This window comes from Nelumbo lutea, chromosome 3 (genome assembly GCF_056320005.1).
Source record: "Nelumbo lutea isolate HS-2025 chromosome 3, American lotus-T2T, whole genome shotgun sequence".
NCBI classification, from domain to species: domain Eukaryota; kingdom Viridiplantae; phylum Streptophyta; class Magnoliopsida; order Proteales; family Nelumbonaceae; genus Nelumbo; species Nelumbo lutea.
The window spans coordinates 16,668,313-16,684,293 of record NC_142686.1 but is presented as its reverse complement, the minus strand read 5'-3'; the positions used below and the strand labels follow the sequence as shown (position 1 = coordinate 16,684,293).

General features: G+C 42.2%; 1 protein-coding gene across 2 annotated transcripts in view; it reads right to left on the bottom strand.

The window, feature by feature from the left end:
* The window catches only part of LOC148863217 (hyperosmolality-gated Ca2+ permeable channel 2.3-like), a 108,115-nt gene that overhangs the window by 9,775 nt on the left and 82,359 nt on the right, over nt 1-15,981 (bottom strand). For both annotated transcript variants that reach the window (XM_088974167.1, XM_088974168.1), the window contains one exon: nt 157-455. In XM_088974167.1, coding sequence (XP_088830293.1) covers nt 157-455 — 299 coding nt within the window. The remainder of the gene's footprint in view (nt 1-156; nt 456-15,981) is intronic.

Genomic DNA, 15,981 nt, shown 5'->3' with positions numbered 1-15,981 from the left:
TTAAGTATACATCAACTATTTGGAAGGAAAAATATTAAGGTGCAATAACTGAAGGAAAATGTTAAGGTCAAATTTCATAAAACGGAGTGCATATTTTAGCTGGAACTGAAATTACCCCTTTTTAATAGTGAGTTGAATGCTTATAGAACCACTTACATGGTCAATATTCCTTTCAGGAAAGGCATAAAGGTCTCCAACTGATCCAGATGAGTAAGACCTTGTACAAACACAACTGGAATAAGGAACAGAATTGTAAGGAGAATACATGCAACAATAACGACCAGCTTTGATATCCATCTTTTTATAAATGATGTAGAAAAGAAATGCCAGTAAACATCATTAGGCTCAGGAGCTGGCTCTGTGACCCACTTTGTGGGATTTGTTGATTGTTGGATGTGGAAAGCAATTGCAGCACCATACCGGGACTTGAAGGACACAAAAGCAGCTGGAACTTCCTGTTAGTTTGGACAAAAACCACAAAAATGGATCCATTAGATATAACGGTGACATCTTAGAATAACCCTATCACCAAAAGCCATTAAAGAACCAATCTTTGGTTTAAGGAGCAGGGGATGGATATTTCCATCATCTAATGGTGGAATCATGTCATAAGTAATCACTCGAGAACTGAGGCTCTGAATGGTAGAGTCAGAAAGTATTTTCAAGGTAGCAGCAGATTGTAGATATCTCTAGTCCTATGGAAGAACTACTTTTTTCCAACTATTACAATGCACAGTCCTGCAATATTTGATGATTGAACTAAAAGACTTGTTTGGTTCAAGTAAGCATAAATGTCAGACATGTAAGTGAAAGACATAAATCTTTAAAGATAATTACTAATTTGGTTGCACTTTCTTATAGATATTCATTAAGTGACACATTTGTCTTCCGCAAGACTTGACTACATGAGTATATCCCCTACGTACAGTGTCTCAATGTACAGGGGTGTCTCTTTGTATTTTTATGGATTTCTGAAGACAATATTATACTTCATAGTTTCAAAAAGATTAAAAAAAAATATTTGACTTCTTGAGGAAAGCCAACTGCAATCTGTATTTTAGCCTTTCATTGGAATCAATCAGGATTTACCTGATAGATCAAATCTATAACATGGAGTTAAAAAGATCATAAAAGTAAAATCTAGTCACAGAAAATCAACATGAAAATGAAAATAAAAAATACATTATTATACAGAAGAGAAGAAGAAAGGAAGAGAGAAGAGAGAGGAGAGGAGAGAAGAGAAATTGAGAGTCAAAAGATCCTGCTGGCGGTGCCAGCATTTAGTATTATACTAAGGCAACATAACACAAAAAATAAAAGATGGGAAATACTATAGTACCCCTGCAGTACTGAACTTAAAGAATAACAGACTTTAACACTCCCCCTCAAGTTGGGACATAGATGTCAATCATGCTCAACTTGTCACATAAATCATGTCGTGAGTGATGTAACCCTTTTGTGAAGATATCTGCAAGTTGGTCTTCAGATAGGGGGTACACACTTCCCTTGTGACGACCTTTTCTCTGACAAAAATGTTTGTCGACTTCGATGTGCTTAGTTCTATCATGCAGCACTAGATTAGCAGCAATGTTTATGGCTGTTTTGTTATCTCACAGAATAGAGTCATAGGTCCATCAACTGAAAAACTCAACTCACTCAACAAATCTTTTAGCCAAATAATTTCAGCCACTCCATGAGACATTGCCCTATATTCAGCTTCAGCACTAAACCTAGCTACCACATTCTGCTTTTTGCTTCTCCAGGTAACTAGGTTCCCTCCCACAAAGGTACGGTAGCCGCTGGTCAACTTCCTATAATTCAAGGATTCTGATCAAACTGCATCGGTATACACTTCAACTTTCAAATGCCCGTGCTTTTGAAACAATAAGCATGCACCTGGGAACTTCTTAAGATATCTAAGAACTCTTTCAGCTGCTTCAAGGTGGGTAGTCTTAGGGGCATGCATGAACTGGCTAAGAACACCCATTATACAAGCAATGTCTGGTCAGGTCATAGAAAGATATAACAATCTTCCTACGAATCTATGAAACTGCTTCACATTTTTTATGGGTTCACCTTGACAGTCACCTAATTTGTGATTAGGATCAGTAGGAGAATCAATAGGCTCCACTCCCAATTTTCCTGTATCCTGGAGTAGATCTAGGACATACTTTCTTTGGGAAATGAAGATACCCTTGTGTGAGCGGGCAACTTCGATCCCAAGGAAGTACCTTAGAGGACCTAGATCTTTCACTTCAAACTAGGTAGCAAGAAATCTCTTCAACTTTTGAATTTCATCCTTCCAATTACCAGTGATAACTATATCATCAATATATACTATCAATTTTGCAATTTTCCCTTCCCCTCTTTTCACAAACAATGTGTGATCAGATAGGCTCTCGATGAATGTTTCAGGCCATATAATGATTTTTTTAACCTGCACACTTTCTATTCATTACCTTGAACGCAAAAACCAAGGGGTTGTACCATGTACACTTCCTCTTCAAGGTCACCATTTAGAAAGGCATTCTTGATGTCTAGTTGATGAAGATCCCAATCAAAATTAGCAACTAAGGAGAAAAAGGCTCTAATGGAATTCATCTTAGAAGCAGATGCAAAAGTTTTTGCATAAGCCACTCCATACACTTGTGTAAACCCCTTTGCCACTAAACGAGCTTTATACCGCTCCACCGTGCCATCAGCCCTATGTCTTACTATGAAAACCCATTTACATCTGTTGTAAGGCTTATTTAATTGTTACTTTATAGCAGTTGTTAGTAGGCTGACTTCTTAGGATACTGTCAGTTAGTTACTTGTTTTTTTTTCTTATTATTTTTGGTTCTAGGGTGTACCGCCAGGGGCATACTTGTAATTTCTATTCCTTTATTAAGTTAATATAAATAGAAGATTGGCAGCAGCCAGTAGCATCTTTCTTCTCTCAATCATACCTCTCTTTCTCTTCTCTTTCTCTCTCTCTCTCTCTCCCACTCTCCATAAATCATTACATGGTATCAGAGCAGGTTTTCTGGGCTGTAAAAGACCTATGATCCCTCCTGTTTTGAGCAAGGTTTCCTTCTTTAAAAGTTTTGGACATGGAAGACAGGGAAACCCAAGTAAGTTACTGGCGGAAACCCTAGCAGTTTTCTGGTGGCAGTTTCTGTGGAAACCCTAGCAGTTTTCTGGCGGCAGTCTCTGTGGAAACCCTAGTAGTTTTCTGGCAGCAATTTCTATGGTTTTTTCCTTCGTCGTAATACCAAGAAAACCCCGGTCAGAGAAGGGCGATGCTGGTACAGACTCCCTTCCTCCTCTGTTCGATGCTGTGAAGTCAAGTTCAGGTTAGCACCTTCATACAAGTGCTGAATAGGTGTGTTTTTTGTTTCAGTCTTCTTTGACCGATGGTGTGTAGGGATCATTCCTTGGTTATATAGGTATTTGTTTGGATGTTGGATGGTTAGACTGTATGAACTACAATCAAACTGATAGTAATGTCTGTCTTGGTGGTGTTGAACTGATTACCGGGCTGGTTTAATGACTGGTTGTGTTGACTGAACCTTCTCAGAGTTGTTTTCAGCAGTGTTTTTTGGTCTCTTGCTCACATCCTAGAAGTAAATTCCTTGAGGGTTGGTATTCTGATTGTGGCTGCTGTGTAGTTGGGTGGTGTTTGGATTGTTTTTCAGTAGTATCCGATGGCAAATTATGAATCAACTTCATCGGGGGCTACACCAACCCGTAGCACAGTGGGTATGGGAGGTGAAAACATGGTTTTTCCCATGCCAATTACCCCTTTAAACGGTCTGAACTACCTGGAGTGGGCTAAGAGCGTAAAAATCTATGTAATGGCAAGGGGTAAAGCTGATTACATTAATGGAAGGGTGAAAGAACCCAAGGGTGAGACGGTTGAACATGATAGGTGGGACCAAGAAAACAGTATGGTGATGTCTTGGCTCCTCGCAGTCATGGAACCTGATGTGAAGAACTTTATATGGGCAGATGCCGCTAGTGAGATCTGGGAACAGAACAAAACTCTATGTAACGGCAAGGAGTAAAGCTGGTTACATTAATGGAAGGGTGAAAGAACCCAAGGGTGAGACGGTTGAACATGATAGGTGGGACCAAGAAAATAGTATGGTGATGTCTTGGCTCCTCGCAGTCATGGAACCTGATGTGAAGAAGAACTTTATGTGGGCAGATGCCGCTAGTGAGATCTGGGAATAGGCCAGAACTACCTATTCTGAGCAAAGGCATTATGGCAAGGTTTACCAGTTACAAGCTGAATCTTCAACATGTAAACAGGGAAACCGTAGTTTGTCTTCATATTATTCAGCCCTTACCTCCATATGGAAAGAATTGGATCATTATCAGGCTATAGAGTGTGTTGGAATAATGTTAGAATAACTTAGTTGCAGTTGTTAGGGCCTGTTTGTCTAATTAAAGTGTTTTTTTTATTTCGTTTTTTATTTCTGTTATGTCTGTTATTGTACTCAGGGGCACAAGGGTCTTTTCCCTTGTTATTTCTGTTGCCCTATATATATTAAATAAACACTGGCGCCGCCAGTACTGTTGCATTGCAAACTCTCTCTTTTCTCTTCTCTTCTCTCCTCTTCCACCTATCTCTGGCCGGCTACACTGCCAAGATGGTATCGAAGCAGGAATACTGATTAAAAGAGAGCAGACCGATCAACCCTACTGATTAGTGGAACAGGCTAGCAAAAAGGAAATCTGATTCTGGACTATAGAATAGCTACGACTAGTACAGTTCTTCCTCTATTTTTCTCCTCTTTACTCTCCTTGATCATGGGCTGAGTGAAAACCCTATGAATCTGGGGCGGCTGAATGCTATCGAACCTGTGTAACCCTAGTTGTCTTGGATGGTGTGATCATGTTGATGTGTTAAGACAATTGTAGGTCAATGCTGACCTGTCTTCTCAATGGTTTGAGTTGACTATAAGCAAGAAGGATCTCTCCTGCTGATTAGTGGCTGTTAGCCATTCTAGAATTCTGATAGGCAGGTCTGAAACTGCCGATTATTACCTCAGTTTTGTCCAGAATTTGGTACGGTTTGTGCACAATCTGGTTGGTAAACCGTAGTGTGTGGGTGTGAACTGAGTGGAGCATTGCTTTGTGGAGTAAGGAGGGGTCCTAAATCCGGTGTGTGGGACTGAGTAACTGCTTGACCATGTCGACTGAGAATTCTGCTACTTCAGAAATCTCAGGGAGCCACAATGGAGTGAGTGGGGGAATAGATATGAGCTTTCCCATGGCTGTCATTCCCTTTGATGGTCTGAATTACCTTGAGTGGTCTAGGGGGATAAAACTCTACATCACTGCTAGGGGGCAAATAGGATACATCAATGGGAGAGTAAAGGAACCGAAGTATGGAAGTGCTGAGCATGATAGGTGGGACCAAGAGAACAGTATGGTGATGTCTTGGCTCTTGGTTTCAATGCTGCCACAAGTAAGGAAGACCTTTATGTGGGCTGAAACTGCTTGTGAGATATGGGAACAAGCGAAGTCCACTTATTCAGAACAGAGACACTATGCCAAGATATATCAACTACAAGCAGAATCTTCTACTTGCAAGCAGGGGGAGAGGAGTCTCTCGATGTACTATTCTGATTTGACATCAATATGGAAAGAACTTGATCACTATCAGAATGTGAATTGGAAGTGTGATGAAGATGCAAAAGCCTATAAGTCACTTGTATCACAGCAACGTGTGTTTGCCTTTCTCCAAGGGCTGAATCAGTCATATGAGTCCATCAGGGTACAGATCTTGGGTAGTAAAGACTTGCCATCAGTCCAGGAGGTGTATGCCTTGGTGCAGTCAGAAGAAAGCAGAAGAAGTGTGATGAATGGTGTAGAAGGGGAGTCAGTTGCCCTAGCGGTCTGGGGAAATTCAGATACAAATGTCGGAGGTGGTTTTAAAAGGGGTGACACTCAGAAAAAAACAAACGATAAAAGCAAGCTTTGGTGCACTCACTGCCAGAAGACACGACACACTAAAGATACATGCTGGGATCTCCATGGAAAACCTAAATGGGCACAGGATTTGGGTAAGAAGTCAGCACCGGATCAGGGCAAGAAACCAGGCTAGCAGAATCAAAGAAGGTATAACTCAGCTAATCTGGCATCGACAGAGACTAGTCCTTCCGTAACTCAGGAGAGACATCCCGGTTCTGACCCTAAGGAAGATATTATCAATTCCTTCTGTGAACATTTGGAATTGTATGGTAGGACTCTCCGCCAGGTGGATTCTGGGCCTACTCCTACCTCATTTGCATCTACATCAGGTAATGCCACAGCCTTCCATGTGTCATCTCATACTACTGATTCACCTTGGATTATTGACTCCGGAGCCTCAAATCACATGACCGGTAAGTCAAATTTGTTCCAGACATATAACCTTCTCTCTGGGAGAGATAAGGTAAGACTGGCTGATGGTTCCTTTTCTACCATAGCTGGCCGAGGCACCATATCTCTCCCACTTGGCCTTACTCTACCAAATGTCCTGCATGTTCCGAAATTACCTATTAATTTGTTGTCCATTAGTAGTATTACTCACTCTTTGAACTGCTCAGTCACCTTTTTTCCGTCTTCATGTGTGTTTCAGGATTTGACCTCGGGGAAGACGATTGGTAGAGGAAGCATGGTGGATGGTCTCTACGTGTTGGAGAATAATGCTGGTCTAGTGGCGACTGAGTCCACAAGTTCGGCGAGTGAGAGTCAGGCCTACTTATGGCATAGTCGTTTAGGTCATCTTTCTTTTGAGTCGTTAAAAGTTATGTTCCCAAAGATTTTTGAGTCCTTGTCAGTGAGTCAATTACAGTGTCAAACTTGTCAGTTGAGTAAGCATTGTAGAAGCTCTTTACCTTTAAGAAATAAAAGATCTGAATTTCCATTTCATATTGTTTATTCTGATGTTTGGGGCCCTGTTACTCTACCTACTGCGGCTGGCTATAAGTATTTTGTTACGTTGATTGATGATTATTCTCGATACACTTGGGATTATCCTATGCGATCTCGAGATGAAGTGCCACAAATTGTGAAAGATTTCCAACGCATGGTGTTCACTCAGTTCCAAACGGAAATTCATATTTTCCAGTCGGACAATGCAAAGGAATACTTCCATAGTGATCTCACGAAGTTCTTTGCTTCGAGTGGGTCACTTCAGCGAAGCTCTTGTGCCAAGACACCCCAACAAAATGGTGTGGCTGAACGAAAAAATCGTCATCTACTGGAAGTTGCTCATGGCTTGCTGATTGATATGAATGTGCCGAAACAGTTCTGGATGGATGCAGTATTGTGTGCGACATATATCATCAATCGCATGCCCTCTCGGCTACTAGAGTATAAGGCCCCACATCAGCTCCTGTTCCCTACAGCCCCGCTGTCCACCATTCCGATGCGTGTCTTTGGGTGTCGTTGTTTTGTCCACAACCTATCACCTACTCGTGGTAAACTTGACCCTCGGGCTATTCCTTGTGTTTTTCTTGGTTACCCCTCATCTCAAAAGGGGTATCGTTGCTATGATCCCATTGCCCGTAAGTACTATGTTTCCATTGATGTCTCATTCTTTGAGAGTCAACCGTTCTTCTCGGTTTCTCCTCAGGGGGAGAGTAGGGTTGAGGAGAAACAGGCAACGACTCAGATTCAACTATCTCCTTTACCCGATCCTCCTCTGTTTCGGGTTTTCCATCGTCGTCATAAGAGCCAGAAAAGTTCAAGAGCCGTGGAGCCGGACACTATGCAACCAACATCATCGGATTCACCCGAGGCAAATCTGTCTCATCAGCCAGGTACACTTGCTCCCATTGCTCCTTTAAATGTTGATTCGCATGTCCCCAATGATCTTAATATTCCTATTGCTAAGAGAAAGGGTGTTAGATCTTGTACCACTAATCATCCTATCTCTAACTTTGTGTCCTATGAGCATGTTTCACCCTCGTACCGTGCCTTCCTCTCCTCTGTGGACAGTGTTCCCATCCCTAAGACCGTGGCAGAAGCTTTGTCAAAACCTGAATGGACAGATGCAATGCAGGAAGAAATTGATGCCTTACATAAAAATGGTACGTGGGAGTTGGTAGATCTTCCTAAGGAGAAGGAACCAGTGGGGTGCAAGTGAGTGTTCACAGTGAAACACAAAGCTAATGGAACTATTGAAAGGTACAAGGCTAGACTGGTAGCAAGAGGCTTCACACAGGTATATGGAGTGGACTATGTAGAGACTTTTGCCCCTGTAGCGAAGATGAACCCCATCCGGATTCTCCTTTTCTTGGCAGCAAATCTTGACTGGGATCTTCACCAATTGGACATCAAGAATGCCTTCTTGAATGGTGACTTGGAAGAGGAGGTGTACATGACCCAACCCCCAGGGTTCTGTGCCAGAGGCAGTGAACAAAAGGTGTGCAGGTTGAAAAAGTCCCTAATATGGATTGAAACAATCACCTCGGGCTTGGTTTAGTAAGTTCCATGTAGCAGTCCAACAAATGGGATTCAAACAATGCCAATCAGATCATACCTTGTTTGTAAAAAGAGGTGAAGGTAAAATTGCAGCTCTTATTGTGTATGTGGATGACATAGTGATCACAGGAGAATGGGAGGCTGAAATCCAGAGACTAAAAAAATTCTTAGCCACTAAATTTGAGGTGAAGGATCTAGGCTCCTTACGATACTTCCTTGGAATTGAAGTTGCCCGCTCTCACAAGGGCATCTTTATTTCCCAACGGAAGTATGTACTAGATCTACTAGAAGATACAGGCAAGTTGGGTGTAAAACCATCTGATTCACCTATTGAACCTAATCACCATCTGGGAGACAGTCAGGGAGAGTTTTTGAAAGATGTAAAGATGTTCCAGAGACTTGTGGGGAGACTTCTGTATTTGTCTATGACCAAGCCTGATATTGCCTATGCAGTGGGTGTCCTTAGTCAATTCATGCACAGCCCGATGACAACTCACTTTGAAGCTGCAGAGAGGATCTTGAGCAGTCAATGACCGAAAGTGGGTGTCCTTAGTCAATTCAAGAAGTTTCCTGGGGCTGGTTTGTTGTTCCAGAAACACAGTCACTTAAAAGTGGAAGTATATACTGATGCAGATTGGGCAGGAGCAGTCAATGACCGAAAGTCCACCAGTGGTTATTGTGCCTTTGAAAGGAGGAAACCTTGTCACATGGAGAAGCAAAAAACAAAGTGTGGTGGCTAGATCCAGTGCTGAAGCAGAATATAGAGCGATGGCTCATGGGGTTGCAGAAATCATGTGGATAAGAAATCTGTTAGGTGAACTGGGTTTTGCAGTAAACAATCCTACTTCACTCTACTGTGACAATAAAGCAGCCATCAATATTGTTGCTAATCCAGTTCTGCATGATAGGACGAAACACATTGAAGTGGACAAACATTTTATCAGAGAGAAACTTGAAAGTGGAGAAGTGTGCACACCATATGTCAACTCGGAAGAGCAACTTGCAGATATCTTCACCAAAGGTCTTCATCATGTGCGGCACAAAGATTTGTGTGACAAGTTGGGCATGATTGACATCTATGCTCCAACTTGAGGGGGAGTGTTGGAATAATGTTAGAATAACTTAGTTGCAGTTGTTAGGGCTTGTTTGTCTAATTAAAGTGTTTTTTTTATTTCATTTTTTATTTCTGTTATGTCTGTTATTGTACTCAGGGGCACAAGGGTCTTTTCCCTTGTTATTTCTGCCGCCCTATATATATTAAATAAACACTGGCGCCGCCAGTACTATTGCATTGCAAACTCTCTCTTTTCTCTTCTCTTCTCTCCTCTTCCACCTATCTCTGGCCGACTACACTGCCAAGAGAGTGGAAACATAATGATGATGCTAAGGCCTACAGGAAGCTGGTCTCTCAGCAACGTGTATTTGCTTTCTTGTTGGGACTAAACCCTGCATATGAACCGTTGAGGGTACAGATCCTAGGAAGCAAAGAGTTGCCTACGGTTCACGAGGTATACTCCCTTGTTCAATCGAAAGAAAACAGGCGGAATGTAATGGTTACAGCTGAGGGGGAGCAACAAGTTGCTTTGGCTGCAATGAATAATAACTCCACGGGAAAGAAAAGTGACACTAAGAAGACTAATGATAAAGATAAGTTGTTTTGTACCCACTGTCAGCGTTCACAACATACACGTGACACTTGTTGAGACATCCACGGGAAACCCAAGTGGGCAGCAAAGAATCAAGAGTAGGGTAAAGGCCAAGGTCAGAAGAAAATGAACACAACACATGTGGCAACCCAAGATACTCAGGTTGTCGGTAGTACCCCGGACCACACTAATAAGTTTGTCCCCAAGGAAGATATAATGAATTCCTTCAAAGAGCACCTAGAATCTTATGGTAGGGCTTTGCAAAAAATGGACAGCTCAATCACTGGTACTCCCTCTACTTCATTTGCATTTACTTCAAGTAATACGACTTCTGCATTCCATGTCACACCCACGGATTCCCCTTGGATCATTGACTTAGGGGCCTCCAACCACATGACCGGTAAGCCAAACTTGTTTCATTCTTATAGCCTTTTGTCAAGAAGGGATAGAGTGAGACTTGCAGATGGCTCTTTTTCCTCCATTGTAGGCCAAGGATCAATATCTCTTCCCCATGGCCTTAACCTAAGTTGTGTATTGCATGTCCCTCAACTTCCTATAAATTTGCTTTCAATTAGTAGCATTACAAGCTCCTTGAATTGTAGTGTGACCTTTTTTGCTAACTCATGTGTTTTTCAGGACCTAACTTCTGGGATGACGATTGGTAGAGGAAGCCTAGTGGATGGTCTTTACGTTCTCGACAACGAAGCTGGTCTCTCGGTGTCATCCTCAGAGTCACATAGTCAGTCAAATAAGAGTCAAATTTTTTTGTGGCATAGTCGTTTAGGCCATGCTTCTTTCAAAATAATAAAGTCTTTGTTTCCAGTTTTATTTAAGTCATGTTCAGTGTCAAAGTTCATGTGTCAGACGTGTCAGTTGAGAAAACAATGTAGAACAACTTTTCACTCAAGTAATAAAAGATCAAATGTTCCTTTTCATGTTGTGTATTCTGATGTATGGGGGCCTACTAATGTAATCTTTGAGGGCGGATATAAGTACTTTATCACATTGATCGATGATTACTCTCGCTATACATGGGTAATTCCTATGCGTAGTAGAGACGAAATTCCAAAGATAGTGAAAGACTTCCAGAGGATGGTGTTTATACAGTTCCATGTTGAAATACAGATCTTCCAATTCGATAATGCAAAGGAATACTTCCATGGGGAGCTCAATGAGTTCTTTGCCTCCCACAGATCTATTCATAGGAGCTCATGTGCCAGAACACCACAACAAAATGGTGTTGCAGAAGGGAGAAACAAACACCTCCTTGAGGTAGCTCGCGGGATGATGTTACATATGAATGTTCCAAAAAGGTTTTGGGTGGATGCTATACTTGCAGCTGCTTATGTCATCAATCGCATGCCCTCCAAAGTGCTGAACTACATGGCCCCTCATCAATTATTGTACCCTCAGTCTCCTTTATTTTCCATCCCCATGAGAGTCTTTGGTTGTCATGCCTTTGTCCATGATTTGTCTCCATCCCGAGGTAAGTTAGACCCTCGGTCCATTCCTTGTGTCTTTCTGAGGTATCCCTCCTCTCAAAAAGGGTATCGGTGCTTTGGTCCAGTTAGTCGTAAGTTTTTTGTGTCTATGGATGTGTCCTTCTTTGAGTTTGAGCCATTTTTCCCTTCTTCTCCTTAGGGGGAGAGTAGTAGTGTGGAAGAGAAGAAGCAGGTTCAGGTATCTCTTCCTTCTATTCCAGACCTTACTCCCTTCTGTGTCTTCCAACGTACACGTCATAGAGATCAGCAGTGTGATAGAGATATGGAGCAGCCAAACACTGAGCAAACGACACCATTAGACTCCTAGGAGGTAAGTCCACCCCATAACCCTGCTCCTACTGTGGATGACCTTGACATTCCTATTGCCCAACGAAAGAGAGTCAGGTCATGCACTACCAAACACCCCATTGCCCATTTTGTCTCCTATGATCACATTTCCCCCTCATACCGTGCCTTCCTATCTGCAGTTGATTGCATCCCTGTTCCCAGAAATGTTGCAGAAGCCTTAAAATGCCCTGAATGGACAGATGCCATGAAGGAGGAGATTAATGCTCTTCACAAAAATCAGACTTGGGAATTGGTGGATCTTCCAATGGGGAAAGACCCTGTGGGGTGTAAATGGGTGTTCACGGTTAAGCACAAGGCAGATGGAACAGTTGAAAGGTACAAAGCAAGATTAGAAGCCAAAGGGTACACACAAGTATACAGGGTTGACTATGATGAGACTTTTGCCCCAGTGGCTAAGATGAACTCAATTAGGGTTTTTCTATCCTTAGTTGCTAATCTTGACTAGGAATTGCATCAACTGGACATAAAGAATGCTTTTCTGAATGGTGACTTAGAGGAGGAAGTATACATGGTTCAACCCCCTGGATTCTGTGCCAAGGGGAGTGAAAATAAGGTGTGCAAGCTGCGAAAGTTTCTTTATGGCTTAAAACAGTCTCCCAGAGCCTGGTTCAGTAAGTTTCACATGGTAGTTCAATAGATAAGCTTCGAGCAATGTCAGCCTGATCATACACTCTTTGTGAAGAGATGTCAGGAATAGGTTGTTGTATTGATAGTATATGTGGATGATATCATCATTACAGGAAGTTGGAGCTCAGAGATACAGAACTTGAAACAACTCCTTGCATCTAAATTTGAAGTGAAAGATCTAGACCCCCTGAAGTATTTCCTTGGGATTGAAGTTGCTCGCTCAGAAAAGGGTATCTTTGTCTCTCAAAGGAAATACACCCTTGATCTATTATAGGATACAAGCAAATTAGGTGCAAGGCTGGCAGATACTCCTATGGATGCGGACCACAAGTTAGGTGACTGTGTTGGTGAACCTCTGAAAGATGTGAAACAGTTCCAAAGGTTAGTGGGAAAGCTGATTTATTTGTCCATGACCCATCCAGACATTGCCTATTCCGTTGGGGTCCTAAGCCAGTTCATGCACTCTCCTAAGAAACCACACATGGAGGCAACAGAGAGAGTTCTTAGAAGCTTGAAGAAATATCCCAGAACAGGCCTACTATTCAATAAACACAATCACCTAAAGGTGGAAGTCTTTACAGATGTTGATTGGGCAGGAGCTGTGGATGACAGAAAGTCACTAGTGGGTATTGCACATTTGTGGGAGGAAATCTGGTGACCTGGAAAAGCAAGAAACAAGGTATGGTAGCAAGGTTAAGCGCTGAAGCTGAATATAGAGCTATGGCACATGGGGTGGCTGAAGTCCTTTGGCTAAAGAATCTTCTAGGGGAGCTTGGAGTTGTTGTTCATAGTCCTATGTCCCTTTACTGTGACAACAAGGCTGCAATAAACATCGCCAGCAACCCTGTCCTACATGAAGACCAAGCACATTGAGGTGGACAAATACTTCATAAGGGAAAAATTGGAAAAAAGGTAAATTTGCATTCCTTATGTCAACTCCAAGGAACTTGCTGATGTTCTCACAAAGGGGCTTCCATGCTCGCGGCACAATGAGTTATGTGACAAACTGGGCATGATAGACATATTCAGCCCAACTTGAGGGGGAGTGTTGTAAAGCTTATTTAATTGTTACTTTATAGTTGCTGTTAGTAGGCTGACTTCTTAGGATACTGTCAGTTAGTTACTTGTCTTTTTTTCTTATTATTTTTGGTTCTAGGGTGTGCCGCCAGGGGCATACTTGTAATTTCTATTCATTTATTAAGTTAATATAAATAGAAGACTAGCGGCAACCAGTAGCATCTTTCTTCTCTCAATCGTACCTCTCTTTCTCTTTTTTTTTCGCTCTCTCTCTCTCTCTCCCACTCTCCATAAATCATTACAACATCCAACTAGTTTCTTCCCCTCAGGAAGATCTACTAATTCCCATGTACTATTTTTATGTAAAGCATTAATCTCTTCCTTCATAGAATCTATCCATTCAGGCACCAAAAGAACTTCTACCACATTCTTAGGAATAGGAACGCTATCAATGGAAGAAAGGAAGGCCCGAAAGGAAGGTGAAATGTTTTCATTGTTAGACAGTTTTGTATGCCCTTAGCTTCAATCAAAATGATGTACTTTATGAGTTTATTGTAAATGAATAAAAGTGCATATTTGATTCATGTTCCCTTGGCATGTTTCTGTCTAATACCATTAAACTGAACACTTAATGAGACTCATGTTAGTTTAGAATGTTCACAGCCAGTGGGTCAGTCTGGGGAGACCTATCCTGACAAGGCTGACACTGTGGTGCCACCAAGTCGGTTGGGGTGGCTCGTCTCAACTACCGAGGTGAGACCCTAGGCACATACAGTGTAGGATTAATTGAATCTTTGAACTTGACCAGATTTCCAGTATTGCCCTGGACCTTGGAGATTGATGGGCAAAATTGAAAAGTTACACCCGACCCCTAGACTCGATTATGATACTGCACTAGGTGTCGGATTGGGTTGTCTTTGATGTACCAATCAGTGAGATCCTTAGCGGGGGTCAAAACCTGGGTATGTTGGGACAGTCTGAGAATTCATCTGAGTGGGTGATCATAGTGACAGGATCAGCCCCTTTGTCGGACAAAGGTAATGATCGGGGATGCACTCTCACTGATGAAAACCAAGACTGCCGGCAGCCGATTTCAATCGTTGAGATTTGTTATGCAAAATATATTTTATATGAGATATAAAAGTATATATATTATGGTTTCGAAATGATTTGCAAAAGGTTTTAATTCCCGGGATCCATATAAGCAGAGAGTGCAACACTGTTCCTTGCAGCCGAGGGAGAGGTCCTCTCTTGTCGGGCAGTGTATGATCATTATGGGCTGAGAGGTTAAGTGTAAGACCATTGAGGATAATACCTGATGAGCTAATCTTGCATCTGCCCACAGTCCCTGGGTGTTACAAGGTGGCTTGGCCCAGGGACCACTTAGGGTAAGTGTTGGGCCCATAGAGCCCATCTGATGGGTTTCAAGGGGTTGCACTGTCCATAACAGTGTATTCGGCCAGACATTGTAACAAAGGCTGGGTCGAATCCATGTGGCTGATGTGTAGATCAATGTTTGGGTCCCACACCATACAAGGAAGCCCAACTGGGCAGCAGTTTGGAAGGCTAAATGAATACATAAACTTAAATGGGCCTTAAGCTCATTTCGAACTGGGCTAATTTGATTAATCACTTAAGGGGCGAATTCTGAGATGGATCAGCTGATAGGATTGGGCCCACACCCTATCCACTTAGAGAGTCCAAGATCTAAATAAGATTTAGATCTGGAAACTTCCTAATTAGATTAGGAGATGGCTGATCTAATCTGCAGATAAGATAAGGGTTATCCCTTATCTTAAAGGGACTTCTAATCCAAATGTGATTTGGGTTAGCAACTCCTAATGGGATTAGGAGCTGATCCCTTTAAGTCTATAAAAGGAAGAGGGGGCGGCAGCCTTTAGACATCACAAGCAAGCAATTCATATTCTTGTCTTCAGAGCTGAAATCACAGAAGAGAGAATCTACAGCCTGCAAATACTCTCTTGCCGCCTCCTTCCTGTAGCCGCCGCCTACAACAGTTCGATCTCCAGTTCTTGGGAGAAATCAAGATTGGATCTTGATTCCAATCTTTTGGAGAAAAGATTGGTGGGAGTTGTATTCACAAGCCATCCAGGTGATTCTTGAGAAGGGTCAAGTTCTTTTGGAAGAACACTGCTGATTCTGCTCCACCCTGCACTGCGCCATCTTCAGTGGGAGCAGATTTTGGATCCTTCCTTGGGCGTGAACACCTCCATTGGGAGATACTACTTCTCTGTATCAGGTATTATCCCTCCCTACTCCTTTTGGTTCAGATCTGGTTCAGTTTATGGTTCAAGAATGATCCTTGAAAATATGATTTTCTAAATGGGGAATTCGATTCCCAGTTGAAGGGAGAGAAAAAT